Below are 26,741 nucleotides of genomic sequence, written 5' to 3' on the forward strand. Positions count from 1 at the left end.
GTTAATGTGAATTTTGCCCAAAAGATCTGGAATAAAATCCTTTGTGTTAATTACAAAGAAGTTACTTACTGGTACTGTAGTGTGTGAAAATGTTGACTGCACATGCACACTTGTGTGATGTGCCCCTCACTCCCCAAACAGCAATGAGCTTCACAAACCTTCTAGAAAAGCAACAACTGTTGGGATCACTGAAGTGCCCCTTCCCAGCACCAAACATTTAGAGCTGAGGGAGGAGGCTGCGTGATCAGTGGCTGGTCCTCCTGCTAAACTTCAGCATCATTGAACTCTGTGGAAAGTGACCAGGTAATTGAGACAGTTACCCGTCTTAAAAAACTGCTTACTGGCAAACAGCCTTTTTTCTTTAAAGCGGCCTCTACATCTTCCCTCTTGTGGAGTCTAGCTGGTAGCCCACCCTCATGGGGTTGTATTGAGTTCTATTAAGCAAGGACTGCAGAACTGCCCTCCCAAAGGGAGCATCGAATGTAGCTGCTTGGTCAAAAGAGAACTGCTATGTAATTGTGAGGCCAGGACTCCAGGTAGCAGCTTGGCAGATTTCTAGGATGGAAACATTACAGAGGCATTTTGGCTGCTGCCTTAGCCCTGGTAGAATGAGCTTTAAGACCCTTGAGGTACTGACACCTTCGCTAATGCGTAACATTTCTCAATACACAGCCAATCCATTTAGACAGATGCTGAGCAGAAATGGCATTTCCTTTACACTGATTGCCAAAGGCTACAGAAAGTCTTGCTGACTTTCTAAATGCTTTAAACCTGATTAAATCAAAACTCAAGTATAACCTCATTTTCCCCTGGGGAGAATGAGGTTTAGAAAAGAACAGGCAGAAATCATTATTTCTAGTCCTCTCTTCTCCTGTCCTGCAGAGCTGACAAAATGATTTCATAGCTCCACCTCCCAGGAAGCCAGGGACTGAGGGGAGTTGGAATAATGTGACTTCAGCACTCAAGGGACAGGTAGTCCCGTGATCACTGCAGCAACATTGCTCCCATTATTTGTTACAGTGATACTAATTAATGTGTACATATTTCAAGCTTTTTCCCAGGACTAAAATTACAGAAATGCACATTAGTGGTAATGGTAAATACAAAACTAATTTTTTATGAAGCAGGCGTGATGGTGATTTAGAAAATGACTAGATAATAGATCCAGAAAGAGATTATAATATTTGAGGTCACTAAGGTGAGTGTATATCACGGAGAACATATTTATGTTGGTGTGCTTTAAATAATACATAAGCACAGCCAAGAAGGGGCCCTAGGCATGTTAAACTAAGGAATATAGTCTCCTGTATTAAGAAAATATATCGTTATGAATGAACTGCATTATTGCTTTTATTTTTCTCCTTAGGAGAGAATTCTAAATTAAAACTAAGGGGGGCGGGGGGAGAATATCCCTCTCTCCCTTGCTAATGCATATTTTATACAGGATTTGAACTATTCTAACCCCCAGACTGTCACAACACAAACACAGATCAGTCACTACTTTACAAAGCAAGAGTGCACTTTCTGGGATTAAGCCTCAGCCTTCACCACCAACCACAGGTGCTGTACTGACAGAACTGCACTTTGTAAGCAAAACATTGGAAAGAGTAGAGAAATGAAGGTGATGACTTGTAATTTTATTCCTTGGTTACTTTTTGTTTCTTTGTTTGAAGTTTCTTGTGGTGTATTATGCATATGTAGTCAAACTTGCAATATGGTATAGTTTTAGATTTTATTTATTTTCTAAATTATTTGCCTGTTTAAAAAGGGTTATTATGAAAAACTGTAACCCTACTCTTTGCCAAAAATAAAGCATTGTTCAAATAACCTGTAATACCAAATGTAACGGTCCACATTTGTTTGGTTGTGATAGTATTTTGATTTTACTTTAGGTGGCAGAGTGGAGCAGCTAATCTTTTTTGTATGCTACAGTAAATGCATCAGCAGTCATTACCCCGATGCTCTTGTCCTCCAAGAGTGATTATGGGTAAAGGACACTTTCAAAAGCATGGCAAAACAAATGAAACCAGGCACTGTGCCATTTTCACATAACGGAATAGTGAACGGTTAACTACAGCAAGCAGCTTGTCCAAAAACATCTGGGTTACAGAAACATTAACACAATAGGGCACACTTCAGACCACCAGATTGACAGCCTTAAGATGTCCTACACCTAGATCCCTGACCCTCAGGAAGGTGGGGAGTTCAACCCGATCTCTAGAAGCTACTGATCACTCGTCTGGTTTCACCCTCTTCCAGGCATCCTTCTGAGAATGCTCTTCTGATACCTGATCCTTTAAACCTGGGGGACAAGTAGCTGCAGTCTTAAGGTAGCCATATGCATTTGACTTATGCAGGCTGTATCTTACCCTTCCCTCCCCCCCTTACAGGTCATACGTATTCTTGGCTCCTAATATTTCCCTTCGTAAGGCTAAGGTGATGCCTTTTAACAGTTTATATTAAACTTTGTGGTGGGACAGAAGTTCTCCACTAAGCTGTAATAGGGTGCCACTACCAATAAAAGATATTACCTCACCCACTTTGTCTGACTAATGATAAAAGCAACTGAGCTTTGAATTAAACAATTTGAGAGATTGTTTTAAACAGTGAAGGAGCATTGTAGACAAATGGTTGATGAAATATGGGGCACATAGCAATATCAAGCCCAAAGCAAGGAATACTGGTTTTTGCTTTGCCAAATGACCATTTTCACTGCTGTTTCAATTGTATTTAAATGCACAGTTTCTAATACTTACAGCCATAATCTTTGCTCTGATTGCAGCAAAAATAAATTGGGCAGGGCTGGGTTGTGGGAGGGGGAAGGTGAAACAGTGAAGAGGGGAGTGGGACTAGAGTAGGGTCAGCAGTTTTCAGCTACTTTTTTTTTTTAGCCCAACTAGGGTGACCAGATAGCAACTGTGAAAAAACGGGACGGGAGTGGAGGGGTTATAGGCGCCTATATAAGAAAGTCCCAAAAACCAGGACTGTCCCTATAAAAAAAGGATATCTGGTCAAGCTAGTGCTAAGGTTCAGTGTGTGCAGAAGCCTCCCCACCCCCACCAGCAACAGTAACAATCAAATTAAAAAAAAATAAAAATAAAAAAACTGATGGAATTCACAACTAATATCTCTACTAAGTGATAACATCACAAAAGATTATGAAGTCCATTATTAGATAACTTACATGCAAGACCCCACCATCAGGACAGCCATTGTGGGAATAAAAGCTTTTATTAGATTTTTACAAAATAAATTGTAAAAGAAAATTCACCCCAAGTGTCAGGAGTGTATATGTGTATTATGTACACTTGCACATTCCAAATGCATGGTTTGGCCCCATGTTTTCTATTGAAAACAGCATTCTGTATTTCTACACCAAAACCTAGACCTGGGCTCACAAACTGATGATTATAACTTATTTCCCTGCTCAGTCCTGCATTGGCAGATGTGACAATAGCAATCCCACTCAGGACTTGCTTCCCCACTTAGAGACTAAGCACTCTTTCATTAAATGGCTTCCCCTTAAAGCCACTGCTATTCTATGGACCTGATGATGATACAGATCAGAGACTGTGGAAAACCTTAGAATCTGAGCCTGTTCCTATTATACTGTTATCCAAATCACTTGTCTAACCATACCTTCTATTGTACAATGTAATACCCAGCATTTTTTTTAACCTAAAAGGAGTAATCATAGGCATAAGGCAGCCAAGTCATTCTGATAAGATTTAGATTTCACCTGCCAATATGCAATCACATGTACCTTTGTAAATAATACTGTATCTTTAAATAGTTGTTATTAGGGGATAAGTACTGTAAAATATATACACATGAAATTTCAGGCAAGATTCCTTTTCCAAGTGCTGAAGTACTTTATATATGAGCTTCAGCATGGACTGCTATCAAGTGTAGATGGGACTTTTCAGAATATTTTGTACCTGGCAATAACTGCCTTAACAGTAGTTACTTCACCCTTTAACGATTAATACAATTTTGAAAAATCAGGAGGGTATAAGCAAGGTTTTATATACACAAAGGCACAACAATTCTGTTGAAGTTAGCTATGTTACAGTACAATACAGTTTATTCAGTGCCTTTCATGCAAAATATTCACTAAAAATATTTAGTTCAAGCCTCTTCCACTGAAATCAATAAGAGCTGGATTGCACCCATACCCTTCAGTAAGTAGTACAATTATCTAAGAATGAATCAACTCAATTTTACTAAAGACACCGGAAAAACAAAGCTATAATTGCCTACACTTACTAGTGTCAAGGTTCTCTCTCACCAAAAGAAAAAGGTTATCCCTTTCCAAACTGAAAGCAATTGTAAAGACAAGATCATAAAATATTCTAAGAACTTTCCATGTGTAGTGATTTTATAAACACTCCAAATATTATCCAGAGAAATAATGTCAACAATCATAGGATGACAATTTCAAAAAAGCTAAACAGATGAAGATCTTGTGTTATAATTGTTATTGTTCCAAGTCTGCTTGCCAGCCGACATTTTGTAAATTAAAAAAAAGCCAGTGCTGCTCAAGCAACTAAGTTGTGGGGATAAATCTTGAATGCAACACAACCCAAATTCAGACCTGGTGTAAATGGATGTACCCTTTACCCTAGATCGCAATCTGGTGTTCAAAAGAATCCCACATGCAAGTTATCTATTCATGTCATCTGATAAAGCAGTTTTTCAAACAATTTTAGGAATTCAGTGCCACTGATAATGGTTCTCTGGCAAGAAATAAGCCTTTTTTGGTGTGAATCAGCTTATTTCTGAAGCCTTCAGTTCTCCTTTTAAACCAAAGTACATTAGTTGTATTGAAAATGTGCACATTTTACATCTGTCTGTAGTTGAATAATTGTTAGAAGGCAGGCTGTATATTGTCATCAGACTAATCTACTCCCAAAGCTTTGAGCTGCCGTTCAATCTCTTCATCTGAAATGGTGGTAGTTTTTGATGCTGATGCAGATGGTAAGCCTCTGGCAGCAGATGGTGCTTTGGCCATCTATTAAAGAAACACACAAACTTCACTTAGTAAAAACAATACGCACTGTGACAATTTGACTTCTAGCACAGAACTACAAAATGAAAGCTGTTAGGATGACATATTTAAAAAAATAAAAATAAAGGAAGGTTTTTGACCCTACCCTAAAGAACGTTTCTCCATACCTTTCCTGAGATTTCAATTCCAATTTCATCAAGCACTTGGTTCACGATATCCTGGCTTTCTTCTTCTTCATCAGAGCCCTCAAAGATATCATCCAAGGTATCATTAACTAGGAAGGAAAATAAAAACCAGAGCTGCATTAGTACAGAAAGATTAGTGTTCACAGAATAAGTGGGAGAATAACTAAAAACCACTGTTCTTCTACAATCCTAGCATGCAGCAGTAGTATCACTAAGTGAGACGGCAAGAGAAAGGAATGTACACTGTGTGCATTTGCAGAACAGCACTGCATCATCTAGCACCACATGCTGGCAACCCAGGAGTGCTCTGCCTACGTCTGCACTTTAAAATCTTGCCCCTGAAGTAGTGCTAACAATTGCACTAGGCATTAATGTGCCAGCACTTTACACAGAGGTTTGATTTCACTATTTTTCAGAAAGCATTTAGTTTCAGAATTTTTAGATTTAAAAAGCAAACCAATTAAAAAAAACTCTCCACATCCCCCTGAAAGACCTCGTTTCTCTCCCCGCTCCCCAAAATTGCAGAAATCCAACTAAGGAGTTGGTGCATCGATGCCTAGCACCATAGTGTAATTTTTAAAATTCTGCACATTTCCCCCAGCAGAGGCAAAGCGGTGGCAGATTTTAGGATGAGAAGAATTCTGTGTTAACAGTAGCCAGTAGCAAGACTAGTGTGGCATCACTGACACTTACAATTACAAACAAGTTAATAAGCCATTGTGGTAATACAGAGAAAAGGGTGGCTCCTTGTACCCAGTGTCAGTGGGTGGATGGGGTTCCAGGCTGTGCTTGACTGCTTTGTACCACTATTTTGTCCATTATTGTTTTATATGTAGAAGTCAGTTGCTGGAAGGACAGTTCTAAGGACTCCTGCCCTTCCACCCAAAACACTTTACAAGTTCTACATAACCCTGACTGCTACAAGTGAGAGGCCTTCAACTATTCTCATTTACAGATCAGTGTACACACAAACATCTACAGGCAAGCCCAAAACTTTAAAATTTAATCCTAAAGCTCAGTCATAACTCCAGACTAGACAGCGGAGTTGCTTAGCTGTATGCCAACACTAAATTCTTCTTCATTTCTAGAATTCCCATACCCAGTACATCATCATCTTTGTAAACAAGAGCAAATATATTTGTTAACTACATATTTCTGTTGCACTCTAGTCTTTTGTCCCTTCTCAAAAAGCAGAAGAGCTTGTGCTATTGCTTCTCTTTCCTTGCACAAGAGCAGAAACTCCCCATGGCACTTGCTGACGTGAAGTTTCTACTATCCGTGAAAAACAGTATGCCATCTCTAGTTATTCCCCAGGATCTGAATTTCTAATTGTTAGGTTAAAAGGATATTCCCCCGGTTTAGTCAATTCAAGTAGTAGTAGTATTAGGTATTACACTAGTTCTACAACTCTCTCTCTCAGTGCCTCTTTCAATTTTTCTGTTCTCATTTTTACAGGTCTTTCATACAACTATACACACAGTACTGTCAAATACCCAAAGTAACCATGCAGAAAGTGAAATATTTTTCCCTTTAATCATTGCTTACTGATAGTAAGCTCATGTGTTGTTAGTAATACGCAGAAGTGTGATTAAGGTGTGCCTACCCGGTTTAGTTGTCTGATAGTGTCAATGCTTGCTGAAATTATTTACTAGAACGCATAACTTACTCATTTCCTCAGTCATTTCCATCTTCATGTTTTCCTTCTGGAAATTCTGCATAGTTTGTAATGTCTTTTGAGGGTCCATCTTCTTGTTAACAGATTGCATTGTCTAACAATATTAGAGAATATTAATAATAAAATTGCACAAATTTGTGCAGTACACAGACCATGCTAGGCAAAGTTAAGTGATTTCTAGTCTAACAAATCTGGGGCCAGGTTCTGCATGCTTTGCACATCTAGACTCCCACTTTAGTGAGAGCTTTGGGTGCATATGGAATCCTCAATTGGTCCCTTGTCTAGTAATTAATAAAATCTACTACTGTGACTAGTGCAGTATAAACAACAAGCTAGACTTTTTTCTTAATTTAAGGTCACTTTTCTGGCTTGCAGGACGAGCATAGGGGAGGAGGAGAAAAGTTCCATAATTAGGCAACTAATTGTTATCAGACAGATGGAAATGGCAATAATGTTTAAAGCAAGTTAAGAACACTCATCAACCACCACTAGGAAGAGGGCATGAAGTCATTATGATGTTTCTCCATATAGGATAATGTAGTAGCAAGTATGAAGTTTCTCCTAATGGCAAATGCCAGGGTGTTCAAAGGTTAATAGTACAGGTTGAACACTTGGTATCACTTAGAAAACCTCTGCCACACACTACTAAACCTTACACAACATAATATTTTACCAAACTCCATGGCACTGATTACCACAGGTGTGTAAAAAACACATTCATCCAATAGGTTTCAGAGTAGCAGCCATGTTAGTCTGTATCCGCAAAAAGAACAGGAGTACTTGTGGCACCTTAGAGACTAACAAATTTATTAGAGCATAAGCTTTCGTGGGCTACAACCCACTTCTTCCAATACTACTTCCTTTTTGATTCATTAATATAAAGCTATGGTATTTTGTCACCACAAAGCAGCTTCCATGTCAAACACTAAATTGTGATACCCTGTATGTGCAAAAAATAAAGGAAGTAGCCTCTTCGTAGGAAGTGCTACATACACTTTAGGAACAGATGGAAAACTAGTTAAAAAGGATACATTAATAATTGATATCAGTGATATGTTAGAAACTTTAAACTGAAGTCTTTAAGGGAAACGTGTCTGCCTTCATTTCTAATTTTGTTTAACTTGAGAAAACAAAGCTTTTTGTTCTCCTTTTCCAATTCAAGGGTTGACAGTGGATATAGATACATTTTTTCTGAGGGGAAAATATTCTCCAATCGGAGAAGGGTGTGCTTTAGTTTTATAGACAGTAAAATCCAGTGTCCTATTTACAGATAAATTTATGGACAAGATATTAGAAATTGCTTACTCATCTCATTTGTTGAGGCAGCTAGACAGTGAGTTGCATACGATTTTAATGGAATGTTGTATGCCTGTAGATCTTGGTATGGGTTAGAGAACACTATGGCTCCAAAATTAAGTCAGTGTTTTTAGTTCTGTATTTTTTACTGCATTAACTGAAAAAGTTAAGTTATTTTAGCCATCTAATGGTTAATTCTCCTTCAATACCCATAATGTTTCATAGCCCACTGACGAACCTGCTTCATTTTTTTTTCAAATCTGTTAAGATCTGTATTTATTGACATTTCTACTGATTTTGTTCCACCACTGTGATTATACCACTATGTTTGCTTTAAGAAGTTTAATCCAAAACATTCCAAGGATAACAGCCCAGAGAGAACAACACTCAGCTAGAGAGAGATGTGATAGTTCTAAAAAGCAAGATTAACTTCCTCACATATGTGAAGCTGTTGTATGAATGATGGGCAAGGAGGGCACAGGAGAGAAAGAAGGTGCATGCTAGCATAAACTGTCTTGTTTAACTTGATCAAGGAGTCAGCTGTACCATCTCTTGGAGGAAAAAAGGCCTACTGCACAGCCACAGCTTTAGATGGTTGAACTGTTGTTTTTTTTAAACTTTATTTTTTATAAAAAAAACATTGTTCATAGTGGCCCTTTAAGAGCAAAGTCTTCCTAGCAGCTACTTCCTGCATCAAATCAAATTACAGTGCATTAGTTTTATGAGACAAGAAGCAAAACAATTTAACACAATTTCCTTGGTGTGCAGAGGGTGAAGATGAAGGAGAATTCTAGATCACTAAGCCATTTAGAAGTGTCAGCCAGAAAGTAATGCCTCATTTTCACACAAGTCATAAACCTGGGTGACATACTGCCTTGATTTCTAGAATCAGTCTACCCTACTTTGGCTTTATCCACTAGAAGCAGTTACATGACAGACAAAATTTACAGGCGAGACATTGCATAATGAAAAGCTATTTGTTTGTTAGTCTACTGTAATTACCCTCTTTATCAAGACTTACTGGATCCATTTTAATTATTACCCAGACACTAACACTGAACAGCTTTCTGGGCTATGACAAAGATATTATAAGTCAACTGTGTGAGAGCCTGCTAGTTTAAATAGCAGATATTGACCAGCAAGATATGAATGGCTAATTTAGTGTTTTTCAAAACAAGAATTAATATTTGCCCTGTAAACATCTCACTGCTAAATGTAGTATTACACAATACATTTATCTCCAGCTAATTTTTACAAGGTAACATTGAACTTGTCAAGACTTTTGCAAGCTACCTATTGTATTTGAGTTTCAGTACGAAAGTGTCCATGAACATGAATTACATTTAACTGCTCACTTTTGCTGTGGTTGACATAGCTCCTGCCATCTTCATCTGGGAATTCATCACTTTCGTTTGAGTTGACATGGAGGTGACTTTTGAACTAACAGCATAGGTTCGAGTTTTCTGTTTTCGCAGTTGCACCAGCTGTTTTGCTAGAACCTTGCAGGCTTCTTTGTTACCAGTCTTTGCCATTTTCTTTATTTCCAGTTCCTATTTTTAGAAAGGAAAGTAGTTTTTAGATTCACATTAAGTGAACAAGAATTCTGTAAAGTTATACAACTAAACACTTTTTAATAAATGCTAGATTGGATAAATTAACCACACGTTCACAAACCTCTTCTTTGAGAATGAAGGAATTGACAAATGATGCAAGACTATCTCCCTTTCTAGCAGAAGTCTATAGTAAGAAAAAAAGTTAATAGATGACAATACTCTATCACTAAAAGAATAACTCACGTTATACTGTGAGAATGTGCACTTCTCTGACATACCATTTTTTACATAGAGGTAGATATTACTTGTGCATTCTTACATGGTGTCATATACAGAGAGTTAAAGTGTACTTTTATGAGAGATCCTTTAGTTTACAGGCTGATAAATATACATGTTAAGAACTAACCGTGACCAGTGCCACTGCCAACTCATCTCCTCCTTGGTCTTTTAGGGTATATCTACACAGCAAAGAGGAACCCACGGCTGGCCCATGAAGCCAACTTGGGCTCACAGAGCTCAGGCTGTGGAGCTGTTTCATTGTTGTGTAGAACTGCAGGCTTGGGCTGGAGCCTGGGCTCTGGGATGCTGGGAGTGGGAGAGTCTAAAGGTATGCCTCCACTGCATCTAAACACATGAGGCTGGCCCGTGTTAGCTGACTTGGACTATGGAGCTGTTTAACTGCATTGTACAGTAACTCCCCACTTAACGTCCTCTCGCTTAACGTTGTTTCGATCTTCCATCCCTGCTCAATTACAGAACATGCTCCATTTAAAGTTGTGCAATGCTTCGCTATAACATCGTTTGGCTGCCTGCTTTGTGAACTGCTGGCAGCCCCCCCATCAGCTCCCCTACGCCCCCCCCAATGCCTTCTGCCCACCGGCAGACCCCACGGATCAGCGCCTTCCCCCTTCTCCCCCCCGCCTCCTGCTCTCAGCTGGCTTGCGACGTTCAGGAGGGAGGGGGGAGGAGCGAGGACTCAGTGCGCAGGCTTCCCCTCCATAGGCGCCAACTTTCTCCGGCGCCGGTGGGTGCCCCCCCCCCCCCCGAGGTCCCTGCCCTAACCCCGCCCCCTCCCTTCCCCAAATCCCATCCCCGCCTCTTCCCCCAGCGCACCGCGTTCCCCCTCCTCCCGCCCTGCCCTGCAAATCAGCTGTTTCGCGGTGCAAGCACTGGGAGGGAGGGGGGAGAAGCAGCACGCGGCGGCGCACTCACGGAGGAGGTAAGCTGGAGTGGGGGAGGCGGGGCGGGGAGCTGCTGGTGGATGCTGAGCACCCGCTGATTTTTTTCCGTGGGTGCTCCAGCCCCGGAGCACCCATGGAGTCGGCACCTATGTTCCCCTCCCTCCTGAATGCCACAGGCAGGAGGCAGGGGAGGGAGGGGGGAGGAGCAAGGATGCGGCATGTGGAGTAAAGGGGGAGGAGGGGGGAGAAGAGGCGGGTTAAGGGTGGAGGCTTGGGGGAAGGGGTGGTGTGGGTGGGCCGAGGGTTGAGCTCCCCGCCCCTGGTGCTTGCAGAGTAGGGGAAGCTGCCACTGCTGCTGCGCAACGTGCTTCTCCTAGCCTACAGCACCTTCAGCCTCCTTGCCTGCCTCATTGTCTCCAGTGCCAGTGGGCTGTGCCTGTGTGGGGTAAGGTGGGGGCACCTCCCAACTATAGTACTGTACTGTATGGCAAAAAAAAAATTACCCTGGAACCTAACCCCCCCATTTACATTCATTCTTATGGGGAAATTGGATTCGCTTAACATCGTTTCACTTAAAGTTGCATTTTTCAGGAACATAACTACAATGTTCAGTGAGGAGTTACCGTAGATGTTCAAGCTGGAGCCAGAGCTCTGGGACCCTGCAAGGGGAGAGGATCCCAGAGCCCAGGCTCCAGCCTGAGCCCCAACATCTACACCGCAATCAAACAGCCCTGTATTCTGAGCCTGAGCCAGCTGACACAGGTCAGCTGCACGTGTTTAATTTCAGTGTAGACATACCCTTAGATCCTCCTCTTGCATTCACCTGCTGCAACCTAGTGGCCACATAAGCAACAGAGCATACTTGGACAGGTTGTAGGTCCCAGAAAAACGTTACCCTTTAGCACCTCTCCTTAAAGATTATGGAGTTTTATTTTCTTGGAAGGCAGATTGCATGAAGTAACCTGTGAAACAGTTGAAGTCCAAGCTTTCCCTCACCCCTCAGGATTTAACTCAATCATCTTAGCACATAATAAATGCAGTGTGCCTTGTCTACAGTGCCACAAACTAACATCACACCCTAAATCCTAGTTTAGGCAAAGCCTATGCCCAGATAACTCAATAACCAATATGGGGAGGGAATACAAGACTAAGGGTACGTCTACACTTACTTCCTGGTTCGGCGACAGGCAATCGATCTTCTGGGATCGATTTATTGCGTCTTGTCTAGACGCGATAAATCGATCCCGGAAGTGCTCGCCGTCGACGCCGGTACTCCAGCTCGGCGAGAGGAGTACGCGGCATCGACGGGGGAGCCTGCCTGCCGCGTCTGGACCCGCGGTAAGTTCGGACTAAGGTACTTCGAATTCAGCTACGTTATTAACGTAGCTGAATTTGCGTACCTTAGTCCGAAGTGGGGGGTTAGTGTGGACCAGGCCTAATTAATCTAATGGAGGCAAGGAAAGTTTTGCACCCCTGACTTAAGAGCTCTTCAAAGAACATGATGATCAATTTGATCACTATATAAAATCATCATACCAAGCATTTTATTGAAGAGAAAAAAACAGGGCTCATCTCTAATTTGCCATAATGTTACTGACTGAACATATACAATTCATGTGTCACAACTGTGACACAACCTTTTCTCGGGGAATAAGCAATAAGTAAAACTATGTGCAATAACAGCACGACAGCTGTTGGTGGGAAAGCACCTGCCAGAAAAAGAGAGGTGCTTTACCCTCCCCTGAATGTAACAGGTGTCTAGGAGGCTGCTATGAAGCATAGCCAATTGCTCTGTGATAGTAAATAGTGGCCACCAGACTACAGCATATAGACACTGAGGAACCAACAGCAAGAGAGATACAAAGCTGCCGAAGATGTTCCAAAAGCAAATGTTAACTGACTAATTGCTTTGGTTTTACCACTAGGGTAGAGACAACATCCTGCGACCATAGGAGATACCTCATGTGTAAGAAATAACTATAAATACTGAACTATTGTAGGAAGATAATATTTTGAGACTGGTACATTAGGTTGGCAGAAATTACTTCATACATCCCCCCCCCTTTTTTTTTTCTTTTGACAAAACTAAATTTCATGAGAGATTTGGTAAGAGATGCAATTTTATCAGAAACAATATAGGTGTGCAAGTGACATACATGAGATCATTAGAAAAGTATTGTGGGCATGAAATGGAATGGTAATCCTGTTTTTGTAGCCTATATATAAGAGATGAGGGCACTTTACAGGGTGCTCAAAATGTGTCTGAAACTATCATGCTTTTGAAATACAGCACCAATATTAGGTGTTTAAGATAAGAGTGACATGGGAATGCATATTTTGGACACAGATTTCCAAGTATGATAATAGCAAATGTTAGGAAGCGCTAGTTTTCCCAGTTTAATACAGTAGTTCTTGTAGTCCATATATCTCATTATGATATGAAAAGCACACTTTCAAGATGAAACATTATATACTGTAAATGCCAAGTATTACTAAACTATTAATTATAAACTGAATCTGTGCCAGGGAATCAAGTTGCTATATGGCTGATGTATTCATAATTAACACTAATTCTGAAAGTAAAAGATTAATACACAGTTCTTGTATTTATGAAGAAATTTTAAGCCAGCTGATTACAGCCAGTCACATGTTACTACTACTCAAAATTCAGCAAGTCAACAGTATAGTAAGCAGGATACAATACTGATCAGACATCAAAACAGTCCACATTGTCCAAGTAAAGACATAAATATAAAAATAGTAAATAATTGTAACAATTCTATCACAGAGCAACACCTACTTTAAAAAAAATATTTGCTTTGCCTCTCTTTTTAAGTAGCAGCAAAAGACCATTGTTACAGGACAATGTTCTGATTCATTGACAATTTCCTGCTCTTTTCAAATGACAAGCGTACCAGGCTTTGAAAATTCAGATTCCTTAGAGTCTGAGCAGCAAGGGTAACAATAGAAGATTGAGTCTTTCAATGACTTGTTCTCTTCACCTCTTCCTTCACAAGAGGAAAAAAATACACAATAATATATTTCTGGAGCAAGTTACTGACACGAGTGCATTCAAAGCTTCAAGGTGAATTTCTTTACGGAAATCAAGGCACTAAAAGAAATAACGGTAGCTTAACCACCTACAATCTATCAGACATATCTTAAATCCCTAGCAAAGGATAAAATTTCCAAGAATAGTCATCTTTGAGGCGCTCTAATTTTTCTCATGCCCAAACTGATATTCACAAGACCTGCCACCATACGAGGCAATGTCTTATTAACCACTAAACCAGGGAATGGACTGTTACTGAGTTTTTCCACACAGTTTGTGTGTCATCTATCAAGGGATGTAATTTGACATATATCTCCACCAGTATAGGTATGAGGGGACATAAAACTAAAGGACATGTTCTCACAATCAAGCATTCAATGAGTGAGTTATCACAGTTATGTTTAATAAAGTCAGCTGGTTGTAGGGAAATTCTACGAAGACCATAGGAATAACTACATCCAGGTGACAATGTTAGACTTGTCTTTGTCTACAGTTGTTGTTAAGTCATGTTGTGTTTTGGGATGATGAAATGTCCTACTGAAGATAAGCCCTAATATTCCCCCTCAAACCCTCACCACTGATGTTCATTTAAATGAGCTTCAATGACTTACAGTCATGCTTCTGACTGCTTTCTAACTTAAGAACTGAGAGCATTGCCTCCAAAGCTCATGGGCCTCGCTATCTATAATGGAAGAGTCATGTCTGGGATAGAATTCCCAACAACTCACATTGTAATGCAAAGCACTAATACTGGGCTACTGAGTCAACAGTATATTCACTTGCTGCCAAAGAACTCTGCAAGACAAATTCATCCATAGGGCAATTGATGTTTTAATATTTTAAAACAGGTTATGAAACATTGGCCCAAATTTACCAACGCTACTGGACAAAAAAGAATCAGGTTATATAATGAAAAACAGCACAGCTTCTGACTCTGCATTTATTAGAGAGTCAGGAAGACTAAGAGTATGTCTTCACTAGCAACATTAAAGCGCTGCCGCAGCAGTGCTTTAAACTTGGCTGTGTAGTCGTGGCACCAGCGCTGGGAGACCCACCCCCACGAAGGGAGTAGTTACCAGGGCTGGGCTCCCAGCGCGGGTGCATTGTCTGCACTGCTACTTTACAGCGCTGAAACTTGCAGCGCTCAGGGGTGTGTTTTTTCACACCCCTGAGCGAGAAAGTTGCAGCGCTGTAAAGTGGCAGTGTAGACAAGGCCTTAGACTTTAGACTTTAAGGTCAGAAGGGACCATTATGATAGTCTAGTCTGACCTCCTGCACCCACCCACTCCTGTAATAAACCCCTAACCTATGTCTAAGCTATTGAAGTCCTCAAATCATGGTTTAAAGACTTCAAGGTGCAGAGAATCCTCCAGTAAGTGACCCGTACCCCACGCTGCAGAGGAAGGCGAAAAACCCCCAGGGCTTCTGCCAATGTGCCCTGGAGGAAAATTTCTTCCCGACCCCAAATATGGCGATCAACTAAACCCTGAGCATGTGGGCAAGACTCACCAGCCAGACACCCAGGAAAGAATTCTCTGTAGTAACTGAGATCCCACACCATCTAACATCTCATCACAGGCCATTGGGCATATTTACCGCTAATAGCCAAAGATCAATTAATTGCCAAAATTAGGCTATCCTATCATACCATCCCCTCCATAAACTTATCAAGCTTAGTCTTGAAGCCCGATATGTCTTTTTCCCCCACTGCTCCCCTTGGAAGGCTGTTCCAGAACTTCACTCCTCTGATGGTTAGAAACCTTTGTCTAATTTCAAGTCTAAACTTCCTGATGGCCAGTTTATATCCATTTGTTCTTGTGTCCACATTGGTACTGAGCTTAAATAATTCCTCTCCCTCCCTAGTATTTAGCCCTCTGATATATTTATAGAGAGCAATCATATCTCCCCATAGCCTTCTTTTGGTTAAGCTAAATAAGCCAAGCTCTTTGAGTCTCCTTTCATAAGGCAGGTTTTCCATTCCTTGGTGTAGTGGGGCAATTGCCCCACTCCTGGAGAACAGGGGTTAAAAGCAGGCAAGCTAGACTGATTGGGAAAGCAGCCACAGCTGTGGCCAGCTCAATCAGGGCCCAGCTGGCCCTGATAAGAGGGTTGGGGGCCAGGAGCTGGAGGAGTCTCTCTCCAGTCCTGGAAGGAGAAGGACTAGCTACCTGAAAGGAAGGTACCTGAACTGGAGCAGTGCTGGGAAATAGAGCAAAGGAGCTGGGGAGCTCCAACCTGGCAACTCCCCAGGCTGCAGGCCTAAGGAAGGTACTGGGACTACAGAGGTGCAGCCTGGGAATAGGCAGAGGCAGCTGGTCCTAGCCCCTTGCCAACGATGAGTGGCCATTACAGACTGCAGTCTGCCCCAGTGAGCGGGGAGCTAGATGATGACTGGCAGTAGCCACTGAGGCAAGGTGGGTGTAGAGAGTTGGGGGTTCCCCTGGAGGGGAGACCCAGAGTGTGGGGGTATTGCTGGGGTAGAACCCTGAGGAAAAGGGTCCAGGAGGGACACAGGGCCTGAGGCAGGCGAGACACCTGCTGGCAGAGGGTGCTCCAAAGGCTGGAAAAAGCTAATTCCCAAGATGACCAGCAGGAGGTTGTCCACTGGTTCCACGCCAGTGAGTCTTCACTTTGCTACACTTGGATCATCCTAGTAGCCCTTCTCTGTACCTGTTCCAGTTTGAATTCATCTTTCTTAAACATGGGAGACCAGAACTACACACAGTATTCCAGATGAAGTATTTCCAGTAGAGATAAGGAGGTGTTAGTACCGTTATACAAGGCACTGGTGAGACCTCGCCTGATGCATCCCAAGACCGCATTAGCTTTTTTCACAGCCATATCACATTGGTGGCTCATTGTCATCCTGTGATCAACCAGTACTCCAAGGTCCTTCTCCTCCTCTGTTACTTCCAACTGATGAGTCCCCAGTTTATAAAAAAATCTTATTAATCCCCAAATGCATGACCTTGCACTTTTCACTATTAAATTTCATCCTATTACTATTACTCCAGTTTACGAGGTCATCCAGATCTTCCTGTATGATATCCCGGTCCTTCTCTGTATTGGCAATACCTCCCAGCTTTGTGTTATCACACTCCCACTTTTTGTACCAAGGTTCGTAATAAAAAGATTAAATAAGATTGGTCCCAAAACCGATCCCTGAGGAACTCCACTAATAACCTCCGTCCAGCTTGACAGTTCACCTTTCAGTATGGCCCATTGTAGTCTCCCCTTTAACCAGTTCCTTATCCACCTTTTAATTTTCATATTGATCCCCATCTTTTCCAATTTAACTAATAATTCCCCATGTGGAACCATATAAAATGCCTTACTGAAATCGAGGTAAATTAGATCCACTGCATTTCCTTTGTCTAAAAAATCTGTTACCTTCTCAAAGAAGATCAGGTTGAGTTGGCACGATCTACCTTTTGTAAAACCATGTTGTATTTTGTCCCAATTACCACTGACCTCTGTCCTTAGCGACTTTCTCCTTCAAATTTTTTTCCAAGACCTTGCATACTACAGATGTCAAACTAACAGGCCTGTAGTTACCCGGATCACTTTTTTTCTTCTTTCTTAAAAATAGGAACTATGTTAGCAATTCTCCAGTCATACAGTACAACCCTTGAGTTTACAGATTCATTAAAAATTCTTGCTAATGGGCTTGTAATTTCATGTGCCAGTTCCTTTAATATTCTTGGATGAAGATTATCTGGGCCCCCGATTTAGTCCCATTAAGCTGTTAGAGTTTGGCTTCTACCTCAGATGTGGTAATATCTACCTCCATATCCTCATTCCCATTTGTCATCCTGCCATTATCCTTAAGCTCCTCATTAAAGACTGTGGCAAAGTATTTGTTTAGATATTGGGCCATGCCTAGATTATCCTTAACCTCCACTCCATCCTCAGTGTTTAGTAGTCATGCTTCATCTGTCTTTGTTTTCTTCTTATTTATATGGCTATACAACCTTTTACTTTGGTTTTAATTCCCTTTGCAAGGTCCAACTCTACATGGCTTTTGGCCTTTCTCACTTTATCCCAACATGTTCTGACCTCAATAAGGTAGTTTTCCTTGCTGATCCCTCCCATCTTCCACTCCTTGTAGGCTTTCTGCTTTTTCTTAATCACCTCTCGGAGATGCTTGCTCATCCAGCTTGTTCTACAACTCCTACCTATGAATTTTTTCCCCTTTCTTGGGATGCAGGCTTCTGATAGTTTCTGCAACTTTGACTTGAAATAATTCCAGGCCTCCTCCGCCTTTAGATCCACAAGTTCTTCAGTCCAATCCACTTCCCTAACTAATTTCCTTAATTTTTTAAAGTTAGCCGTTTTTGATTTCAAAAACTTTCTCCTAAAGTATAATGGTGAAACACTAAAAGCTAGCTAATGTAGATAGTGGGGAAAGTTAGAAAGACTTTGAAGACTGTCATTTAGGTATGAGACATTCTCTTGTCATTTATTTAAATGTCAAACAAACACTTACTTGTGTGTTTTAAAAAGGTAAATTAATATTCTCTGTTCTACTTACCAGCTGTTTTTCCTGTCTCTCCAAGGCTGCTCGATCTCTGGTTATAGTCCTCTGTGTACCTCTTAACTCTCGATTCTGTTCCTTTATTACATCTGGAAAGGAAATATTTATAGTTGGTAAAATAATTCTTCAGACCCAGTGCTTAACAGTATTGAAACGTGTAATGAAAATCTGCAATTTATTGGATGATAGAACAGTTCCCTTCATTAATTTGATTTTTATCATAAGAGTAAAGCATGCGCCTCCTACTGCAATGATGTTAGAATATAAATTTACATGTCTGAAATACTATCTTAAATTTCAACACTATAGGCCAAGTTCTCCTTTTATACCAGTGAAACCTAAGTGGCTTCAATGGAGTTTGTACCAGTGTAACTGAGAGAAGCATTTGGCACAATAGACTCCTATATTCCATAAACATGTCTCTTTTAATCATGCAGGAAGTGTCAAGAACAATTTCCCCATGCAGAAAAGCATATCTCTGTAACTCCTATTTCACAGCCATATGAGCCAAGTCCTCCTTATCTTAGCCACTGTAGCCAAACTATTCAGTGGAGAGGTCCATGAGGTCTGGGATGATAGGGTTGGGGGAAGGAATCCTCCCTCCCCCCGAATAACCATGGAGCTGCTCCAGAGCTGCTTCAACAGAGCAATAGTATTGGTTCCTGTTGCACCTTCTCTATAGAGCAGGGAGAAATGAAGGCAGCTTCCATAGATGTGAATCCACTGGCCCTGCTTACCTCCTTCCTCACTGAGGTGCATAGAGACCACCCCAAAATCCTGCCCTTCCCCATATGCAACATAGCTGCACTTATTCAACTAAAAGTCAAGCCACAAGAGATGTGACACAGAATTGGTTGAAAACTGGTCAAGTCTTTTATCCATTCCTGACACCCTCTTTGAGAGGAGCAATTCTATAAGGTAGTAATCCAACCTAAACAAATATATAGCAGTACTTTAAGTGGTAGGCACATCCTTTACCAAAGGTTAACTTAAAATTTAGCTAAAATTTTCCCCAGCCATTAGGACAGCCAGGAAAGGAACAATGTTTAAGAGCACGCCCAAAAATATAGCTTTGCTCCCAGCTGTTCATTGATCCATTATGGGAAATGTTAGTGGTCTCACAATTCAGAAGCTAGTTCTGGATATGTCTATCCACACCTTTGTTAAGCAGCCTTAGAGAAGCTGGGGATGGACTGGGAATGATTGGTCACTGAATTACCTCTTACTAGTCTCACCCCTTAGGAGGGGATCTGGGCATAGGAAGATTGATGTACAGTGGTGGAGTGCACAGATACACATTCTGTATCTGTTTTGAGGAGAAAGGAATTCAATTTCCAGAACTGTCAAGACAGTCGCTTTAATGCTAAATTTTCCTGTAAAGTAAAGTTTAAAGGAATTTAACAGGTGAGTGTGTCTGCAACTTTGGCACCCATGGGAGTTGAGGTTTGAGAAAGCCCACTAAGCACCTCTTAAGGTTTCTCTGACTACCCTGACACTTACACTTGGGAGACATACAGTCCTTCTAGGACCTGGTCAACTGACTCAACAGGCACTCAGCATTAGGGCTTCACCTAAGATCCCCTTCTGCATATCTAAATGTAACACAAAAGGAAAATGGAGAAGTGCTCCTTTCCCTTGCCTTGTCAGGATTTTTTTTCTTAATGTATTTAAACTAGACGACCTTTAAATTGAAGTTGATTTTGAGTACATATCAGTAATTTAAGAATCTTTACAATCATAGAGTTACTTTTTAACAAACAAAAATAAGGAAATTTGGGATAAAGGTTAAATTTAGTAAACACTCCTCATATCTGCAAGTATAGAAATTTAGCACTGAACTACACAAACTACTTTTCCAATACTCTGTCAACAAAGTCCTTAGAATATCAGAAACTAACATCCATCCACAAAAGCCCCTTTTGTCACATCAACTACCACAAAAACTAGAATGTTTTACCCCTAATCAACAATAGGTGTGCCAATGTAGTATTGAATAGTTATATAGATCTTTATACCATCCTCTCACCACAGTACCCGAGCACTTTCCAGAAGGATGGGCACTTTCAGTAGTGAAGTATACCTCTACCCCGATATAACGCTGTCCTCTGGACCCAAAAAATCTTACCGCATTATAGGTGAAACCACGTTATATCGAACTTGCTTTGATCCGCCGTAGTGCGCAGCAGTGCGCAGCCCCGCCCCCCCGGAGCGCTGCTTTACCGTGTTATATCCGAATTCGTGTTATATTGGGTCATGTTATATTGGGGTAGAGGTGTACCATACACAACAAAACAAAAGCCTATTTTTACACATTCAAAATTAGACAAATAGCATATTTAAGTCAATCTTCCCCACTCATCATTAAAAGCCCAATTCTGTAAGGTGTTGCAGGCACTCCACAATGAGTGCCTCACTAGATTGGGTCCTATGATTCCATTTGCCAACAGATTATCAAAATGTGATTAGTCACAGAATTACTTTGTCATATACAGTACAAGCTCCCTAAGCCCAGATCATGAAATTTTAGCATGTGCATACAGAAATCGAAGGTCAGCATTATAACAAAACATCACACTTAATATAAGACATTTATAAAACAAACATGAACAATGCTCTATTGATGACATTTGTATACTGCCCCTGCAAAGAACAGAAAATGACATCTGAGGGCAGAGACAGTACCTTAACTATCTTCCTGACAGGATAATGCAAATTGCTTTCAGTAGGTGCAAGAGAACAGTTTCTTCATTCTATTGTTTACATAGAAGCCTTACGGAATTTACTTGATAAAGTGTATATATTAAAAGCAAATTTCAATTTATGATATAGAACCAGTCATTTCAGCTTCCATTAAAGATTTGTCTTCATTTGTTAGGCTGCGTAGGCCTTAGAGTGAATATTAAAATGTACAGAGGGATTTATTCCTAAAGCAGAACTCCCTTTCTGCTGTTGGAGGGACAAATAGCTCTCCTGGGTATAGGCTGCATACTGAAAGCAGCCTCCCATATTGCTCTAATTTTGCAGAATTCTAAAGAGTAAAAAAGTCAGCAAGTACTGGAGTTTAATCCTATTAGGTTTCCTAACAGAGAAAAAAAGTGCTTGAATATGAACCAAGATTCACAAGAGTTGAATTTGCATACCTCACATACTATAGTGTATTACTAGAATGATGTAATTACCAATAGCAGCTGATTTTTGGTGTGGTTAGAAGGCTTCTTCTAGTCTATTTTTATAAGAATTACATTTATATGCTTATCTGATTTTCGCACTGTAAGGCATGCAAACAAGTTTGGATTTGCAAACAAGTTTGGATTCAAAAACAGATTCAGAAATAATGCCCCTTTACATGACTTTTCATCTGATTTAACCCCATAATAAATAACATAGAATTTGTTGTTCCATACTCAAACATTTAAATGTAACATAAAAAGAAAGATGAATAAGTTACTGAAAGTTGTGCTGTGATGAGAAATCAGGAACCCTTTTCAGGTTTATATTGTAAAGACAGGGCAACCTCTATTTAAAAAATATGTTGAAAACAGTCTGAACAGGAAATAATGTTCCTATAATTAAATCTACATCATGGTTTTGTATTCCACAAAAGCACACTAACACTTGTCTCAGTATGCTGCTATTTTCCTCATTTACTTGGGTAACAAGTGAAATGCAATCTAGACAGGCTCAATTACTGTCAGATGACTAAAGGATGAACAATAAGCAGAAACTGCAGCCATAGTCTTCATTTTAAAGCATACATCAATCTTTCTGGAAAAAGAAGAATAGCAATTCATATTCTTCCTTCCCAGATGTGCAAAGACACTGCAAGCCATCTAAGTCTGAAATTATTTCAGCAGTAATAGGCTCCAACAAAATATTTTAATGGAATCTTAAGAGGAACACACACTGCACAAAAAACTCCTGCTCAAGAATTGTTTTAAGCCTAAGAAGTAATTATCTGAAAAGAAACGTGATAGTGAAAGGGGCCATTTTAGTCATGTTACTGCTCCCAAGACCCCACAAGTAACATTTTCAAGAAACACTTTTCAATGGACATTGAGTAGACAGCCAATATACTAAAATAAAGGCTGACCAATAAAAACAATGTATTTTGGCCCAGCAGAGAAACAACGGAAGCAATTCAAGAGACAAGCATCAAGCATGAGCTCTGTCAAAAAGACTTTAAAAAGAGGACTTTGCCAGGGGGAGGGGGAGAGGGGAGGGAGGTGAAGAGATTTAAAATTTAACTATGCTATATATAGTTGAGTTTAAGAACACTGAGAAGAAATAGTAATGCAAATATATTTATGTATGAGATTAGCCTGGACAGTTTTACTCTACAGGCAATATTCCCTTTTGTTAGAAAACTTGCAGAGTAGAAACTGAACCCAAATATAATAAAGGCACTAGCATTTTAAACAAGTTAGAAGCCAGGGAAAAAGTCAGCAGATTCATTTTCTTTATATTTCTTCTGCCACAGGAGATTCTCAGCTACTTTAAAAGAACTATAGCAATAGACAACCGATAGTAACTAGCACTAACAGTAACTAGAGGCACTTTCATTTGTTTCTGCAAATGAAGAAGAATCCAATAGAAAATGAGAGCTTGTAACAGCAAACTGTCACAGAGGAATAAAACAAAGGGTGAGATCCCTGGCCCAGCTCCAGAAGCACAAAAGGGACGAAAAGGTTTTAAACAGCGGAAACTCCCCCATCCTTGCATATAGAGATCACCAGGTAGCATAAAGGGACAACTCTATAGCACCTGCTCATATCACCTTCATGCCCAATGTATGGTGCAGTCAGTCCATAGACATGTTTGAGGCACTTTCCATTCCTGAAACCCTAGGCTGGCAACTGTCCCAAGGGGACTGAACTGGCCCTCATGATCAAAGCAAACAAAAAGGTGGCAAAACTCACTTCTGCACTCCTCCCTGCTGTGCGCCCAAAATCTCTTCCAGACAAGAAATGGAAAATACTAATCTTTGCTTGATGAAATACAACTGGCTGATACACAAAGCATCACTTTTTGTGACCTGTTTTAGAGTGAGACTCCACATGGTTTGCTAGGTGAATGTATTGCATAATCAGTTTCAAAACTCTTGCTGATAACTGACAAGCAACTCTCCTTCAATAAAGCCCACCTGCCTACTGGAGAACGTATGATGATGCAAGAAAATGTTCTTATGAGGGGAATTAAGCTGCCCTTTTGTAATGTATTTAAAAGGACGTTCTTATTTCTGCATTGGATTTAATACTTTGTCGGTAAAACTTATCCCCCAAAATAGCAAGATTAACACTTTAAATCTATATATACAAACAACAGATAGTAAACCGTGATTTGATAATTACAGAACACCAAGAGCTCACAGCTAGACACCAGTCTCTTTGAATCTGTACCAATGTTTATCTGCTCTTCTCGTCACCAAACAAACAGAAAAGTGTTCTCAGAGAACAGAGCAACTTGTTTCCATGGCTCTCCTGATTGTTTAAGTTAGAGATATTTTTGTATCACTTCGAACAGCTAAAATATATATTTGGTCCCCAAAACAAAAACAAACCAACCAACCAACCACTACCGCCCCCGGTTCTCTTTAGGTTCGACCTAACTGTATTATCTCGAGGCACCACCCTTAAGAGTCACCCCATGTTCTTAGAGACCGTGCAAACATATTCCGCAAGCTGTACTGAGCAAAAAAAGTTCCACTTTTATTACAGACTTCCTTCCTCGTGTAACTGACTTATCAGCTGTCCCTGACGCTTCCAGTACGTGGGGAGGGTATGTGTGTCTCCCTCTCACACACACACACTTATAGATGACACACACACACACACACGGTTATAGACGAGTCACTCTAGTTGCACCTCCCTTTCCCTTTCCCTTATTTTCCGACCAGCCCCGATCTCACAGCCCAGCCCCGTTCTGCTCAGACACACACCCGGGACCGAGTCCGTGTGAGCCCGGCCCGGGGCAGCCCCAGCCCGCCGGCCGGGGTGTGTGTGTGTGTGTGTGTGTGGCGGGGGGGGGGGGATCGCGCTCAGGGCCCCCCCAACCGAGCCCCCCGCGGGAACAGACACACGGAGGGGCCCGCGGGCGGAGGGAGGCTCCGCTGGAAGCGGCCCGCGGGAACAAGGCCCCTGACCCGGAGAGAGACGACCGACGGACGGCCAGGGACACCCCCCCGCTCCCGCTCACCATCCACCGTCTTCTTCTTGAAGAGCGAGGCCATGGCGGCGGCGAGCAGAGGCCGCGGGCAGCGACAGCCGGACTCGGAGCCCCCCGCCGCACCCGGCTCCGCGAGTCCTTCCTGCTTCTCCGTGACCGCCGGGAGGCGGGCGCGGCCCCGACGCAGAGACCCGCCCCGCCGGGCCCGGCTCCGCCTCCAGGCCGGGCGGGGGAGCGGCCCCTGAGCCCCGGCAGCAGCCGCTGGTTCCTCTGCGCGCCCAGCGCCCGCCTCCCGCTGCTGGTCCCGATCGCCTCCCCCAGCTCCCGCGTCCTCATTCCCCCTCGCCCCAGCTCCCTTTCCTTCCCCCATTGCCCTACCGCCCCTCCTTCCTAACTCCTTTTCCCGACTGCCCTCCCCCCAATTACCCCCCCAGGCCTCCTCCCATGGTTTATACCCCCCCGCACACACACTTTGGTGCTGATAAAGCTTCTTGCCAACAGGAGAACCTGCAAACCCGCTGGGGCAGAGCAGACAGTTATAGGGGGCAAAACAGCAGCCGGGCATGTGGGGAAAGGACAGGTGCTGCTGGAGTCACTAGAGGGGGTGAAGCACTGATCCCAGCTGATCAGCCCCTGGTGATGAGCAGCACAATGTAAATGTTAGGGAGAGGGGTGCACTAGCGCCTGGCAGGATGGGCACAAGGGCGCAGGAGGAGTCAGTGACACAAAACAGGTTCTGTCTGGTCAGCCAGACCCAAGAGAAAAATGCAGCCTGCCATTCCTGTAACACTGGTCCCCTGCGCAAACAAGGGAGGTGTGTCTCTTGTACTCAGACATTAGAGCTGGGTCTGTAACCAGAGGATGGCCTCTATATCTAGGGAGGTGCAACTATTTCAGTCACAAGTGTGGGGGGTTGGGTGGACTCTCATGTAGAAACCCCTTGGTGGCTGACACTTATGCCTGGGAGAGGCAGCAATCTGATTTACTTTGTTAATTAGGAAGAAGATGGAAGATGTAGGAGCCCCACTGGCAAAAGGTGGGTGAAGCAGTTGGAGCACTCTGGTGCAGTAAAGGGAGGATTGAAGAAGCTGGGACTTGCCCCAGAGTAATTTTAGAACCATTACTAAAATTATCAAGCACTACTACTCTCTCCTTAACACAGGGTTGCCACCCATCCCGATATTTTTTAACATCATCTCAACTTTTGGATAGAGTCATCCCGTGACCCACAAAAACAGCTTTCTGGACCTTCATGAGTCCCTACATCATTTCAGGGCTGGGGAAAAGGTCCCATGTCTAAATCTCTCACAGTAGTATAAAGGAGAGAGTGCTTCTCGACTGTAATGACATAGTGCTGCAAAATGAAGTGTTGAGGCACCATCACACTTCTTATCAACATCTTGATTTAAACCTTAGAGTTACATTTTCTTTTAACACATGCCATCATTTCACTCTATGCATCATTATATATATATCAGAAATGGTCCCGGTTGTCATACTTGTCAAGGGTCAGCTCCTGGGACCTATTTGCATAATGAAAACACAAATATTGTACTTTGTGGATTTTCACATTTTACATGTTATAGATTTCTGTCTGTATACCTTTTCAATGGGTTTAGCTGTGTACAATTCAAAAGGGAGTTGCAAATTTGAGATAGTGTCATGTATAAAGCTTTCATGTGTACGATTTATAAAATCCTTACCTACAATATTGGCATACGGATCATACTCTCAGGTAATAAGATGTAACATCATATGAATATTAAATAAATGGAAGAAACAAACTTAAAAGTCTGTGAAATCTTTACAAACATAAGGTAATTTTAAGGGTATGTCTACACCCAGCCGCTAGTTCGGCGGCTGGGAATCGAAGTTCTGGGTTCGACTTATCGCGTCTTGTCTGGACGCGATAAGTCGAACCAGGAAGTGATCACCGTCGACTGCGGTACTCCAGCTAGACGAGAGGAGTACCGCGGCGTCGACGGGGGAACCGCGGCGTCGACGGGGGAGCCTGCCTACCGCGTGTGGACCGAGGTAAGTTCGAACTAAGGTACTTCGAACTTCAGCTACGTTATTCACGTAGCTGAAGTTGCGT

The 26,741-nt window shown here is 41.8% G+C and overlaps 1 protein-coding gene across 1 annotated transcript; it reads right to left on the minus strand.

The window, feature by feature from the left end:
- Positions 1 to 3,209: 3,209 nt before the first annotated feature.
- CHMP2B (charged multivesicular body protein 2B) lies at positions 3,210 to 24,793 on the minus strand. Its single transcript, XM_065402701.1, has 6 exons — positions 24,677 to 24,793; positions 18,482 to 18,573; positions 9,520 to 9,714; positions 6,860 to 6,962; positions 5,176 to 5,282; positions 3,210 to 5,011 (listed from the first exon to the last, which is right to left on the minus strand). The coding sequence occupies exons 1-6, from the start codon at positions 24,708 to 24,710 to the stop codon at positions 4,898 to 4,900; spliced, it is 645 nt and encodes a 214-aa protein (XP_065258773.1). The 5' UTR covers positions 24,711 to 24,793; the 3' UTR covers positions 3,210 to 4,897.
- Between the last annotated feature and the right edge of the window lie 1,948 nt (positions 24,794 to 26,741).

This window comes from Emys orbicularis, chromosome 1 (genome assembly GCF_028017835.1).
Source record: "Emys orbicularis isolate rEmyOrb1 chromosome 1, rEmyOrb1.hap1, whole genome shotgun sequence".
NCBI classification, from domain to species: Eukaryota; Metazoa; Chordata; order Testudines; family Emydidae; genus Emys; species Emys orbicularis.

Coding starts and splice junctions, on each gene's coding strand:
- CHMP2B (XM_065402701.1), bottom strand. CDS start 24,710: ATGGCCTCGCTCTTCAAGAAGAAGACGGTGGATG. Junction 6,963..9,519: donor CTATGTCAACCACAGCAAAA/GTGAGCAGTTAA, acceptor TAATATTGTTAG/ACAATGCAATCTGTTAACAA. Junction 5,283..6,859: donor GGAAATGACTGAGGAAATGA/GTAAGTTATGCG, acceptor TTTCCTTCCTAG/TTAATGATACCTTGGATGAT.